Below are 15,266 nucleotides of genomic sequence, written 5' to 3'. Positions count from 1 at the left end.
CATACCATCCTTAGTGTAAGAATCTGCTATTTGCTTGGAGGAACTTACCTGTTATGCAACATCATATACACATGGGACTGCATAAATTAAAACAATAAAAGGGTTTTTTTCATTATGATGAAAAATACCTGGGCTACCCTAAGAAGATTATGCAGAGTAGCAGTAAACCCTTGAAAGCAGAAGTAGTTCAGGCAGATGAGATGTACAGGATGCTTTTGTACTCTTGTATACAATTAAGGGACCATAAAGTGAGTTTTTTAGTGACCTAGAATTATTTCCCTTTTCAGGTACTCTGTAAAACCAGTAACAGGACTTCTAAATTGTGGACTCAAAGTGGCAGCCAAGGTCCCCAGTGGAACAGAGCAGAAGTGTTCTTGGGAATTCGATCAAATTTTCAGGTATGTATTCCTATACTATGTGTTTCCTACTCAGCTGGCTTTAGTACTTCTATATTATATATACTTCACCTCCTCATTTCCCTTTTCGCCCTGTACATGTTATCTCTCATCTGAATAGTAAAAGTCATCTCTTTGTCTGTCTGAGTGGTTATCTGAGCTGGACTCAAGTTTTTTGGAGATTTCTCATTCCTCTTTAATCTCAGACTGATATCCATTTTTAAGACTGAGAATCCCTTCTGTCCTTGAACCCAACTTTGGTTAAACTATTCTACTTCTTTCTCCTTATTGTGTATTAAGTAAAAACATCTGGGTTTTGAAAAAAGAATCTTGAGCATGATGTTTGCTTTGAAATAAGAGTAGATTCCCAAGACCCTTAGAGATGCTTGCCGTGTTTAGTTGTAGTGTTACGAAGAAAAAACAGTCAGGAACATATTTTTAAGTATTACATTACCTGATACTTCTGTCATGGACTTTTGATGAAACTTTAACATTCTTCTTACATTTATGGGAATAAATGACTACTCTTTTTCAGACTTCTTTGCAGAAGTAGGTGAAACTCTTGCTATTAATTCAGGATGAGTGAGGGCTGGTATGTATGTTGTACAGTTTATTTCCTTTTTTTTTTTTTTTGGTTCTTGGTAGTGTTAGAAGATGACTCTTCAATAACTATAGTGATAGATCTGTACAAGCTGTAGTACAAGTTTTTGTAGGACTGAGCTTTGAAGGACTGAACTTTCATATTCTAAGATTTGCGAGAACCACCAGTGTCTGTTCTTCTCATGTTGTGTGTATAAGCTTTTCTATACCTTATTAGTGGCTTACTGTAATAGCTCTGTAATTTTTATTAGGTTATTGTCAGGGCAAAACGTGGTGTCAGTTACATGGGAGATGTGGCAGTGGATGATATTACCTTTGAAGATTGTTCCCCTTTGCTCATCTCAAGCAAACCGTGCACATCAGAGGAATTCACATGTGCCAACAAGTACTGCATCCCAAAGAATAATCTGTGTGATTTTGTAAATGACTGCGCAGACAACTCAGATGAAAGCCCTACTACTTGCAGTAAGAATGGATTCTTTTTTAATATAATTATCATAAGTAACTGTGCCTGCTGTGAATTTTTATTACTTGAATACTTTTAACAGCTTATCAGCTAAGAAAACAAACAAGAATAATTTACTTAAAGTAATAATTTAGTTCTATTCCTTGGCTTTTAAGGATTTGAAATTACTATTATTTAATTTAAAATCGCATTATAGAAAATACAAAGAGCTAGTAATGAATTTCTTAAAATAACTCAGAAAGCAGCTGTCTTTAAAAGTAAAATACAATTATCCTGCTTTCCATATGAAAAGAATGTATTAAAGCTGAAAAAAAATACTTCAAGCATAATACCCTTAGGAGATGAGGGACCTACCTCCTTAGATATTTCAAGGATTGTCAGGTCTCTCAGCAGATCATTTTAATCTCAATACTGTACAATATTGGTTTTACAAGAGGTATCAGGAAACAGCATATGTAGTATCTGATTCAAAGAATGATGTTTCACATCAAATGGCTCCTCCTGGATCACAATATATGGTATTAAAACTTTCTTTTTTTTTCTACTAGAATAGTGGGAAAGGCTCACACAATCAAATCTACATTATTTGGTACCATATGAAAAGGTACTTCATTTTTATGGAGAATATGAATACAGTTTATCAAATTCTCAGTGATACAAATTCTATGAAGCAAAAGTATGTTGATATTCTATTGATCTAAAGTACATGGCGAAGGGATTGTGTTTTGCAAATTATTTTGCAAATTATTTTCATTTAACTCCTCAGTGTTTTCCAATTCAGAAATAGTACATCACTAACCTTTATGGGGATATTCACTTCAGATCTTCTTTAATTAAAAATAAGGACTGATTCAATTGGAATTACTTTATTGGAAAAGATTCTCAGGCTTTGGCTTTTACTTTCTGAAATATTTAAAAACTGTTTTGTTTTTTTTTTGAGATTTTAGATTGTCTGTATTTCCCATCAAACACCATCAGCCAAGTAAAAACTGAAGCATTAAAGGCAAAATGGTTCAAATAGTCTGATGAGATTTAGGTTTGCAACCTACTAAAGTAAGGATTTTATTCTGATTTCCCATTGAAAAAAGGTGACTAGACACAGTCCCACAAATAAATGGTTCCTTGAAAGTGGTTTTTTATTGTTATTTTTAAGTAGAGAAAAAAAAGTTTAAAAAATTCTCAAAAAAGACCCATTTCCCCATCTGCATTTTAAACTGTAAACTTTACAGTGAAACACTATGGAGTTTTAAAAGCACATGGCTCATTACTGGGCTGAAACTTGTAAATCAACATGTATTTTGTTTCAGATAAAAAAGTAATCCCGTTTCATAGCATCTAATTGTACTGTAAATACTTGGCAGCCAATTAGGACTTTTTTCTTAGGTCTGGTGGTGCTTTACTCAATAGCTTACATCAGGAGTTAGCCTAATTTTTCCTTTCATTTTCTTTTTTTCTTTTTTTCTTTTTTCTTTTTTTCTTCAGTTTTGAAATAGGTATGCTGCTTTAAATTTCCACAATATGCCAGAGAATTTGGCATTTCTTTTATCAATCTTACCTCTGCCTTATACATTTAATAATGTAGAAATACATCATACAATACTTGCTGAAAATATACCTAACAGAAAAATACTAGTTCTTTTTTTTCCAGTTTATTCATAAGGCAGGCTGCCTCCTAAAAGAACACAATGATAGGAAACACATATTTCCACTCTTTATGCAGGTTTTTTTATTCCAGCCATCAAATATTTGTTTCCTCACTGCTGAGCCATAGAATGGTAGCTTGAAAACCTCAAACTTCAGAGCCTGATGAAAGCTCTAGTAGGGCAAAACAGGATAGACCAAAGCACAGAGAACAAGAAATGGGGAGTTTGTCCATCCATAGCAATTTTGTTTAAAAACATCAAGACAGATGACTTCTAGACATCTCCAAAGCACCTTTTAGGAGCAGTCATTCCTGGATTTCTAACTCTAGCTGTAGATATGGTGAGCTATGTGCATGAAGTCATCATACCTTAGTTAAAGAAAATCTTTCTGCACCATATTGAAGGAAACTAGTCTCTAACCTTTGTTATGTTCCTGAAACTCTAGAATGTCATTGGGACTACATCTCAAGACAATACTCACCAAGTCCAATTATCAATGTCTAGATAGAGCCACTACTGCTGAGCTATAAACTATGCCTCATAAAGCTGAAATATTGCTATTAAGAGATCTGTGCCTTGGTTTTATTTGCTTTGAGGAGGACTCTCTTAAGCTAGTTGCTTGACAACAGTGCTGTAACATGAGTTAAGTACAGATACACTGTTTTGTCAAACGTTTAGAAATTATTCCATTAGATAAGGAATGAACGATCCATGCTCAGAGCTGTTTTACTCTACAGGTCTGCTCCCGTAGTTTGCATTTCTTGCTCATCTAGGCATAGTTGGTAATAATATGACATAAAACAGCTAAAATTTTTCTCCAATTAATTGTTTAGTTTATTACAAAGATACATTAGATCATTTGTGATCAATATGATTGTCTTACAGTTAAGTGTTTTTCTTAAATTATTAAGTTGTCATTCAGTAGAACTAGTTCAGCAGCCCTGTGTCACTGCTCCACTGAGAGAAGGATTAGTTTAGTTTTTGTACTTCATTAGTAAGAATTCTTTGTAGAAGTGTCTATTACCAAAGATTTAACATGTCATCTGCTGTATGACATGTTACGCAGTCATCTGCTGTAACTCAAGCATCTAAGCAGGCTGCCTAAATTCTCTTTTTCATCAGTGGATTGACTCATTTTCAGGTTGAAGTTTGTGCAACTTACAATCAGTTATTTGAGTTAGATTAAATACACTGTCCTACAGATATGAATGTTTCTCTTTGTTGACTGTAGAGATCCTACAAGGACACCCAAATTTAGCTTAAGTAACACAAACATCTACAGCATTAGCAGGGACATTCAGTGATCATGAGTTAAGGTCTTGATTCTTGAAAACATGTCTTTAAAATAAAATAGTCAGTTGCATGCATGAGTTTTACTGACTCAAGATGGAACTTTTAAGTAATGGAAGGAATTTCTTAAAGAAGGATCCTGAAATTTAAGTAACTAAGTAATCATATGGCAAAATATGAGGACTAACCAATTTTATGGGCATTTGAGGTAAACCACAGTCTATATTTTTCATAAAAGGTAATCATATCATTTAGCACATCAGGTTTAGGTGATTTTAATTGTTATTTCAGATGACCTCATATATGCCGTAAAGGGCAAACATAAAAGGCAGTGAAGCTATTTTTACTAAATAGTTCATATTTTTAAGAAAAAGTTTCTATCTTCTTTTTCACCTTATGACCTTAAGAGAGAAAAATACAAAGAAAAATTATTTCATCTGATTTCAGCCTGAAATTTTTGAGGTAGCTATCTACACTCTTTGAGTATGTGTGTAGATTCCATAGATTCCAGCTCCTTGGCCTCATTACTGATGCTTCTTGTCAGCTGTCAATTAAATAAAGTTACTTTGAAATAGCTGAACTTTATCAGATCCCAGAAGAGGCTCAGGTTTTGTATACATTTTGCAAGAGAGCTTTTGTAATTTCTTATATTGTCAGACTAAATAATTGATGCAGTTTCCAAATTTGTCTTCAAAGCACTTTCCTTTCCAGCAATAATAATAAGAATATTCAGGGCATAGTCAAAAGTCTCTTGAAGGCTCTGCTGAAATTCCAGCTTATTTCAGCAAATTTAGTCTTACTTGGTAATCATTATAATTAACTTATAGATGCATAGAGGGAAAAATATACAGAGCTTAAACTTCTAGAGTGGTGCAGTTGACCTCACCATAATTTACGTGGACAGTTTACTCACCATGGTTGCTGTTTTGACATTCAAGATTTGAAAATTGGTTGTTACTTTGGAGACCGTGTAGTTTTCAAGAGCAATAAGGTTGCCCCTGAGCCTCCTTTTCTCCAGGCTGAACAACCACAGCTTCCTCAGCCACTCCTCATCAGACTTGTGCTCCAGACCTTTCACCAGGGTACAGTATATGTATCTAATTACCTTCAAAAAAAAAAAAAATCTCTTCTCATATATGTGTGCAAATGTCTTTCAGGTACATCTATTGGGCATTGCAATTTTGAGTTTGATCTTTGTGGATGGAAGCAAGATGAAAATGATGATTTTGACTGGAACCTGAGAACTAGCAGTACATCAAAATTGGGCACTGGACCAGCTACTGATCATACACTGCAAGAGCCAACTGGTCATTATATTTTTATAAAGAGTTCATTTTTTCAGCTGCCAGGACAGAAAGCTAGGATTTCCAGTCCTGTCCTAAGCAGAAGGAATAAAAACTGCAAGGTACATGAGGGTGGGGTATTACCAGGAAAAAAGAATTTGATTTCTAGATTGCATCAAGATAATACTCATAAAATGAATAAAGTGATCGCCGACATAATTCCTCAGGAAAAAAACAAATAAACAAACAATTTTTTTTTTAAAAAAGTCAGGACCAGATCTTATTTGCTTGAATTCTTGAGAAAATTTGTATTTTGCTGTGGGAGAAAAATGATTTCTGTAAGTAAATATGTGTCTGGGAGATTCAGGTGAAGTTGACAATGAATAGAGCGTCTGATTTACAATGTCTTATGCAACACTTGTCCAAAGTAACAAACAGCTATTTAATGGTTTGCAATTTTATGGAGAAAATTACAGTAAAAAATTTATTCAGAAAATACAGTAACAAAGGGTTTTTAAAGAGTAAAACTGGAAGTGGTAGGATGTGTGACAGAAGGTTTTGTTCCCAGCTCTCTAGAGAATGGAGAAATGTAAGGCTTGATCTCCCACAACACTCCAGCACATTGTAGCAACTTCAGCTTGGTCATTTCTTTGCAAACCTGGAATAAAAAGCTTCATAGGTTTTTATATATCTTTTATAGTTTTGCTAAAAGAATAATTTTCCAGAAAGTTCAACTGTGCACTGTTTTGAAATGGCATTTTTCCACATTTTCATAGTCTTTAAGTATCAAGGTAAAACTGAGTGGCATCTCAGTTTCTAACATCAGAGTCAAACATAAAGTGGAAGTTTTAATGTGAATATTCTAATTGCTATTAAAATTAGTATTTTTTTAAAATAGTAATAAGAAATAGAGCTAACAAAATATCTCTATATATTATTTACATGGAGAGGAATATTGCGCATAAATGGAGCTGTGGTGGGAGGGAAAGCAGTACTTTTAGCCTTTGGAAAATTAGCAAAAAAATTTAGAAAGACTGTAGAAATCTAATCAGGCAGGAATGGCTTAAGATTTTAAAGGTAAATTTAGGAATGGGTTTCCACAATTGAAGAAATGATCTGGGAAAAAACATTTGATTTGATATGAAAGAATTAATCTCTTGAATAGTTAATTAAGACCCAGACATTCATTTTAACAGATTAAATGATCGTTAAAATTATTTTACTCATTCTGTGAGTTACTACAGTGAAAAAGAAGTGTGACCAAATGCAGTTGTCTAAGTCATATGCCAGCCTAGATTCAAAAGAGTTTTGAGCTACTGTAAGTAAAAGCAATATTCAGACTTTATTTTTCTAATTATTTTACTAATAGCACATGAAGATTTGTGTAAGTTGGTAACAGGAATGTTTGTGGGCTAGCTACTTGGTTAAATAAGCTCAAGAGCTCTTTAATGAGCTGGCCATAAAATAGCCAATTTTTTCTCCAGCATTTGGAGCATCTCCACTACTGATACCATACTTTGACTTCTTCCTCGATCCATTTAGTGGAGCTACTTGTCTAGAAACTTGCCTGAGATTATATCAGTGTCTTTATATTTATGGAATGTGTAAAGTTTTATTGAACTTTTGCCTCTGAAATAGGACATGTAATTATTTTCCCTTAGACTTTTGTCCTTAGTTGTCCTCATTTTGCCAGTATGCCTTTATGCATCTAACAGCCAGATCCCTCAAAAGGGTAATTTTGATGGAACTGTTTTTCAAAAAGTTTTTGAACTGGTGATCACAATACTATGCACATCAAATGAAAGCTGACTTAGACTGAAATAATCCTAAACAGTTTGCTGTACATGGAGGTGACATCTGTGTTCAAAATATCCAGTCATTTGCCTCTACTTTCATTTATCTCATACTAATTATGAGGAAAATCAAAACCAGTAAGAGTTTGTCTGCACATGGAAAGAGTTCAGACAAATCTTGGAAATCTCAAACTGCTTGAGATTTCTAAGCCTTTCATATTTCTGAAATTCTTCTTTGCTTGAAAACTCCCCAAACTCTTTATAGATAAGAAAGCCAGAATGTATTAAACATAGATGACTTGATTTTATGATCCAAACAAAACTTTGCTAATTTTATTATTCAGTAGCAAAACTTAATTGGTCTTTAGAAAATTATCTTCAAAATTTGAAACAAGTTCATTTTCTACATTAATTTTCTATGTTATGTAAAATACATTAAAAAAAATTGTGCTCACACAAGCTTGGAGATGTTGGCTAATTTTGCTATCACATTTGAAAGTATACCTTTCTCAACCTTATCTGGTTTTGTGCTTTAAAACTAACTTTTTCACTATTTAACTTCTGTGAGAGTAAAACATATGCAAAGAAATGCAGAATGACTGAGAATGACATTCATGTCTGAATACTTATGATGTATCAGACATTAAACACAATTAAATGCTTGAAACATAGCTATTGGAAACTATTGCTTTTGTTACATTAAAAATTATTTACAAAAAGGAGCATTTCTACAGACAAAACTTCTGACATCCGTGATATTACCTGAAACAGTCAGTCTTATTTATGACATTATATAGTGCTTTTTGAAGGTTCTGACCAGTTATGAAACTTACTTTGCATTTGACCAAGCAAAGTGAAATTTCTGGTAAATGATATTGTATTAATGAAAAAAAATTATTTCAAGACCCAGAGCTTCATCTTAACAGATCAGAGAGTCCCTTAAAGTACTTTACTCCTTGCTATGTGATTAGTGGAGCAAATGTTACACCATATATTACAATAGACTTATGGGATCTTAGGTCCTTTCAGATCAATGGAAAATGTATATTTACATCAATGGGATAAGTAGAGAAAACAAATATACATCAGAAACTATAAAGGGACATACACGAACAAAAATCTTTTATCTGTATACAAGACTTTCACAAACAAAGCTTCGTCTTCAAAAGAATAGAAATCCTAGCAAAATAGCCTAAGTAGAAAGTAAGACTATGTCAAAATATATCTGCAAAAGAAAAAGAATTCTGCATCAAAGCATCAGTGATAAGTAATTATATTATCTGGAAACTTCAACCCATAAGAAAATCATATATTTATATATTTATATATTATTGTGGAGTAATACAAAAGTTGTGTTAAAAAATAACACTTGTGTACCTTTTTTGAATTATTATTCACTGCAGAACATTGTATAGAGACAGTAGCCTGGTACTTCTGGTGTCTCTATAAGGAGTGCTCCTTCAAGCCAGTGTTAAAACAACCATTGTTGCAGACTGTGGTACCAAAAGAGATGGTGTTGAAAAAAAGTCTTAAATTTAATTTAATTAGTACCAGAAATATTTAGCATACCTTGTGATTCTGAGGGAATTTAAGAATATTAAGAGAAAGCATAAATGATGTCATTAATATCAGCAACTTCTTTATGTTATGTGTAGTAGGAAGCATTTCATAGTTGTTTCTTTTTGCAAATACTATATTTTCTGTAAATTTTTGAATTGCAATTTTTCCAATTTATTTCAGTATGAGAAAAGTATTTACAAATGGGACCAGTTGTTATAATTCTTTCAAAACTCTATTATAAATTCTCCAGAATAAACCTGTAAATATTAAGTAGCCAACTGATGAATGACAACATCCAGAGAGACTTGTAGAACTAAGACTAGAGAGCTAGCCTATGTCCTGATGAAAAGCAAATAAGTATGAGAATGAATATTTCACATGAATTCAAGTTTGAATAATGTGGGGTCCCAACTAGGAAAGGACTCGGATATATGCTTAAAACTAAATTTGAATATAGCTGTTAGTAAGATGATATTACTCCTATATGATATATCTTGAAATGATGTAATAGAACAGAAGTTCTATTACAATCAACATACTGCAATAGACAGTATGTTGACTCTAATATATAAAATCATTCAGAGTAATTGAGATAAGTGTATTGTAGATAAATGTGAAGTACAGAAAAATATTTGGGGTCAGGGAAGAGGATGGAGTATAATTCAATCATCATAAAAGAAAGGAAAATATACAAAATACAGTCTGGTAATTTTGAAAAGAACTGTAGTCACTCAGGAGTTGTGTGGTAGGAAACTCTATGAAAATATCTGCTCAGAATTTAATGACAGAAAGCAAACAAAATTTAGCAGTGGTGAAAAAAAAGAGATTAATCCTAAAAAAATATGGAAACATTATATGATCTAAAGATATACACATACATTGAAAGAAAAGCCTCATTTAAAGGAGGATTTCAAGAGAAATAGAGTAATCACAGGACACGAAAATGTCAGGTGAGTATAAATATTTCCAAGTAAGACTTATAAAAATTAGATTTGACTACACTGCACAGGAGATATTCTAAAAGTAAACACAATAAAACTTTCAAAAGAATTGGAACACAAAGCCCTGGGTGGTTTTGCTAATCAATAATTAAAGAAAATAAATTAAATAGAAATGTAGGGCATTTTTTTAAATAGTATATTTATGCAATGTAATGCAATAGACTGCAGAAACCTATAAATTCTATAGCACCAGGTAACACAAAGAGACATGGCTTTACATCTGCATTACGGATATCATAATATCTGCTATTATGTTTTTATAGCTATAATAAATAAGAGTTTTCATACTTCAGGGTTTGTACCATGCATTATACTGGGAAGAAATTTGAGCTATAGACATATGATATGATATATATTGCATGATAGCATATATGATAGCATGAATTACCTTCTTTCAGGATCCTACATGATTTTTGGAAATATTCTTATCTTTTTCAGAAACAAGATAATGAACTAGATTAAGTATTAATTTGACTAAATTCCTTTGTTCCTTTTGAACTGGAAATAACTTAGAGTGCAATTAATGGTGAAGAATTTTCACAGCAATTTGTATTTATTTGGTGTTACTTTTGTGCTTCATAAATTGTTTTCCTGATTCTAATTAAAAAAAAATAAATCACCGTTTTCTAATCTAAGGACATCTTATATCTTATTTTAGATTTTTTTTTCAGTTGTGCATTTAGAAGATTTGCTCCCATAATAGATTAGATTATTTTCTAATTACACACTCTATAATCTGGCACAAACATATCTATAACCACACAGTTCAGTAAACCAAGTTGCTTCCCATATTGTAAACGACACTACTCTATTCCTCTGTTTCCTTATTAAGTATTTTAATTCATTTACATTTACATGCAATAGTTATTCAAAGGGATGAAAGATCAACTGTTGAGTATTTTAGTGCTGGCTTCAAAGTTTGGCTTATGGGATAGTTCAAAAATTGCCACTAGTAAGTCTTTTTCTGTGCATTTTAATTAAATTGTTTTTCAATCAATAAAATTAAGGGATATTGTGAATGTAGCCAGTAATGCTCAGTTTAAGAATTAGTGTAAATACAAGAGCAGAATGTGTCTGAAGTCACCTGTTCCATAGCTGATGCTCTTATTCTTGCTTACAGATAATTTTCTATTACCATATGTATGGAGCTCACATCGGATCATTGATTGTCTACCAAAGAACTACATTAAAACATGAAAGAATTCTTCTTAATCTTACCGGAAACCAGGGAAATTTCTGGCAGCGCAAGGCACTGACGCTGGCTGGAAATGGAAACGAAGATTTTCAAGTTGTCTTTGAAGGGATAGCTGGAAACGGTCCCAAAGATGGCATAGCACTCGATGACCTTACGTTTTCCAAGGAGTGCTTACCATTGCAGGAGTTTTTACCAGCAGAACCCACCAAGCTGCCTCCAACAGGTATGTTCTTGCTGTGGACAGTCTAGGTAAGTCTAGAAAGAAGGAATAGCAGCAATGCTTTCATTTCTTTGTCTCTTCTTCAAAAGAGAAATAGAATAAAGACATGTGGAAACTAAAATGCTTTTAGGCAATCCATGAAATTATAATAAAAATATTTTATGAAGTAATTATGAAGTAATTTTTTGGGTACTGATTTAACACCTGTGAAACTTCTTGTCTGGTGATGTTTACTTAGACAATATCCTGGTTAATTTAGTAGGATTTATTTTTCAATAGTTTTAAAATGTAGTTATTGTAAAATAAAAAACTGAATGGGAAAGAGCCAATATGGATAGTTTGCAATAAGGCCAACAAGCTTTAATACTTTTGGCTGGTGAGAATTGCTATTGATACTGTTTAGGCACCACATCCATCTTCCTGTGTGGTGTGGTGCCAGCATTGGTGCAATTATTTGCACCATCCTCACTTACTACTCAAGGGAAATAAGATTCAGCAAACACCAGATATAATAAAGTTCTGATGGGTATGGATCCCAATAACACCAAGGTAAGAGCTACTCATGAAAGCACTGATATTTTTCATTACCATTATTTGCTTGGACACAAATGATGAAGGAGAAACTCTTTCTGACAGAACAGGACCAATATTTTTTCCTCCTTCCACATTTATCACGGAGCTACTCAAATGTAAACCCCTGAAGTGGAATTTAGGAGATGCATTTTTTTCCTGGGCCTAGTACAAATTTCCTGCATGGCTGCAGAGAGTCATTTTATCTCACTTCTCTGTGTTTCTGATCAATAAAACAAAGTTAATATTTCCCAATGTCATGGACTACCAGGAGAATGAATCATTAATTTATGTGAACTACTTTGCTTTGTTACTGCTGCTAATGGGTAGCCTTCCCCTGTAGGATATCATTAAGCACTGCTCAGGCATTGAGAAATAACACTGATGAGACTGCATCAAACCCAACAAATTACACTGTACTTCACACACAAGATAAGCAGAAAAAGATACAGGCAAAGGTTCTAGGCATCTCTCTGATAAGGTGCCAGTTACAGGACATAGTATTTTGTTCCTACTTCTGCTAAACAAGTCACAGGAATTTATTTCAAATGAGATTGGTATTTTAAAGTTCAGCTTTATATGAACATTACTCTAAGAGGAACACTTACCAAGATTTCTAATTCTTTATTTTTGTTGTATTCAGGCTCTATCCTCTTAATGGTAGATGCAAGTCCCTATGGCAATGTTAGAAGCTTTAAAAGCTTTGGTTTTGATAGTAAAGGATGTTCCAAAACACTTTTATTATATATATAATAAAAAAGCTACTAAAATCTCAGGAAAGAGCCACCAGAGACTGATTTCTTGGTGTATCTGATCTAAGATGTACTTTGTGAACTTTGTAGATTCACAACACTTTGAGGTAATGGTGTAAATTCATCCTTATGATGAACCATTTTTTCTATATCAACAAATTTCTCTTGTCCGGGATAAGAGTTTACATCACCCACTGAGAGGTTCAACTTGCAGCTACCATTTAGCAGTGATATCTGTTTGGATCATTGCTCAAAAAGTGTGCTTACAAACCAGAGCATACCTACAGAAATGCTCTGAACAGTGACAAAATGCATGCTGGAAGTTGTGAAAAGTACTCTGCGATGCAACTTTTTTAACTAGAACCAACTAGAGTGACCGTGACGATCAGCTGCAAAAATGCAGACTCTTAGACTTATCTGCTTATATGCAAAGGAAAGTTGAGCCAAAAGTGAAAGATTTTTTATCCATTTATCAAATTTTTCCGAGTTTCTGAGGATGATGATCTGTTCCTTTCTTGTCTCCAACTAGGGAGAATGGTTGTTAAGCTAAAATATTTCCTCTCCAAGAGAGAGATTTGTAGTTTTTGAGGTCTATTCTAATACGATTAGTTTCTAATGTCTTTTCTTTTTTTGTAAATTATCTTCATAACACACACAGCAAGGGAGAATCTACTGAATCTTATTGAGCAATATTGCTGTGTAAGACAAATATACTAAGGAGGTCTGTGTTTGTTATTTCTGCACATAGAGAAATGGATGTTGGCAATGGATGTTGTGCAGAGACTAAATAGAATTGAGTTATTAACTTTTCCCATCTGTGACAGAGATTCTCACTGTTCAGGAGGATTGTTTCCTGACTCTATATAAACACTTTGAAGTTCTACACATTAACAAAAATATATTCTAAGGTGGCTATTTCTTTCAGAAAAGCATGCAATAATGTTTAAAGGCTAAAAGCAATCACTGGACAACTAGAAAAAATATTTTTGAAAGTTAGCATTGTCATTTTGTGTAAACTGACAGGTTATTGTAGACTGTCCTCATGATGTTGCTTAGCAACAGCAAAACTGAAGTGGAAAGCCTCTGAGAGCCACTTAAATTGCTGGGCCTGAGAAACAATAAATATCATTTTAGCCTGGTCCTTATCAACTTTTCACTGTACGAACAGTGATGCATGGGGGAACATTAGTTTTTGTTCCCACAATCGTACCATGTGTAGGAAAATACAAAGACAGTTTTGTTCTGACAATGCTATTTATGCCTGTTGCTGTGTCTCTGCAGTGGGGTAAGATTCTTGACTTAGATTCTGCTCTGTGTGAAGGGCTACCTGTATCCACACCTGCCCAGGGACAGACCCTGGCCACACTGAACTTCGTAAAAGTTGCATTTGTTTCTGTATTGGGTTTGCGTGGCATGGTTTTGGGGCGGGAGGAGGGCTGCAGGGGTAACTTCTGTGAGAAGCTGCCAGAAGCTTCCCTCGTGTCTGCCAGAACCAAAGCCAGCCAGCTCCAAGACGGACCTGCCGCTGGCCAGGGCTGAGGCCATCAGTAATGGTGGCAGTACCTCTGCGTTAACACACTTGAGAAGGGGAAAAGTTGTTGCACAACAGCAATTGTGGGTGGAGAGAGGAGTGAGAATATGTGAGAGGAACAGCTTTGCTGACACCAAGGTCAGGGAAGAAGAAGTGAGAGTAGGTGCTCCAGGTGCTGCTGCAGAGATTCCCCAGCAGCCTATGGCGAATACCATGGTGAGGTAGGCTGTCCCGCTGCAGACCATGGAGGTTAATGGTGGAACAGTTACCCACAAGTTATCCACGAGTCATATTTTATGCTTATAGTCACTTTCACAAGAGACATCACAGATTTGGCAACAACTTCCATGTCCTCTAAATTTGCTTGTCCTCTGTTATTGCCATCCCTTCCCTCCTGCACTGTTGTTACTGACTATAAAAATGGCACATCCTTCCATCAGAGTTTCTGTTCCTGTCTCTGTACCATTTTCCTCAGAATACAACAGCTGTCAAGGGCTGCTGATCAGATTAGCAGGCTACAATACAGAAAAACTATTCCCAGAGACTAGAGAACTACTCTCTGCTTGCTTCAGTTTTGTAGAGAAGACAGTTATTTTCAAAAAATTAAAAGCAAGTCACTGAAGTGTTGCATATGTCTTTCAGAACACAGGAATATTCACAGAGGACCACATCAAGGTCCGTTTCGCTTGATATCCTGTCTCTACTGCTGTCAGTGAGATGCTGAACATATATGATACTTCCTTCTAGTGTTCCTAATATTTCCTTTTTAGGAGACCTTATGAACCAAATGTGGTCTTGTATATGTAATAAACCTTAATGTATTTGCCTTCTGTGTAGAGTCTGGTTTCCCTGGGAACACATTCAGCCCCTTTCTCATTTTTGGCAGCAAGTTGTACAGTTCTGCCACTTGCTGAGAAAGCAACTCTATTTACACCCTGTCTCTTTTGACTGAAAATGGTGAACAACA

General features: G+C 34.3%; 1 protein-coding gene across 1 annotated transcript in view; it reads left to right on the top strand.

The window, feature by feature from the left end:
• Window positions 1–15,266, top strand: part of MALRD1 (MAM and LDL receptor class A domain containing 1) — a 246,786-nt gene that overhangs the window by 93,688 nt on the left and 137,832 nt on the right. Inside the window, exons 22-25 of the mRNA XM_027658671.1 lie at window positions 288–398; window positions 1,247–1,460; window positions 5,552–5,799; window positions 11,152–11,449. Coding sequence (XP_027514472.1) covers window positions 288–398; window positions 1,247–1,460; window positions 5,552–5,799; window positions 11,152–11,449 — 871 coding nt within the window. The remainder of the gene's footprint in view (window positions 1–287; window positions 399–1,246; window positions 1,461–5,551; window positions 5,800–11,151; window positions 11,450–15,266) is intronic.

The sequence above is a fragment of the Corapipo altera genome, unplaced genomic scaffold, assembly GCF_003945725.1.
Source record: "Corapipo altera isolate COAL_440 unplaced genomic scaffold, ASM394572v1 63, whole genome shotgun sequence".
NCBI lineage: Eukaryota > Metazoa > Chordata > Aves > Passeriformes > Pipridae > Corapipo > Corapipo altera.
The sequence above is the reverse complement of the archived record's forward strand: the minus strand, read 5'-3'. Positions and strand labels throughout refer to the sequence as shown.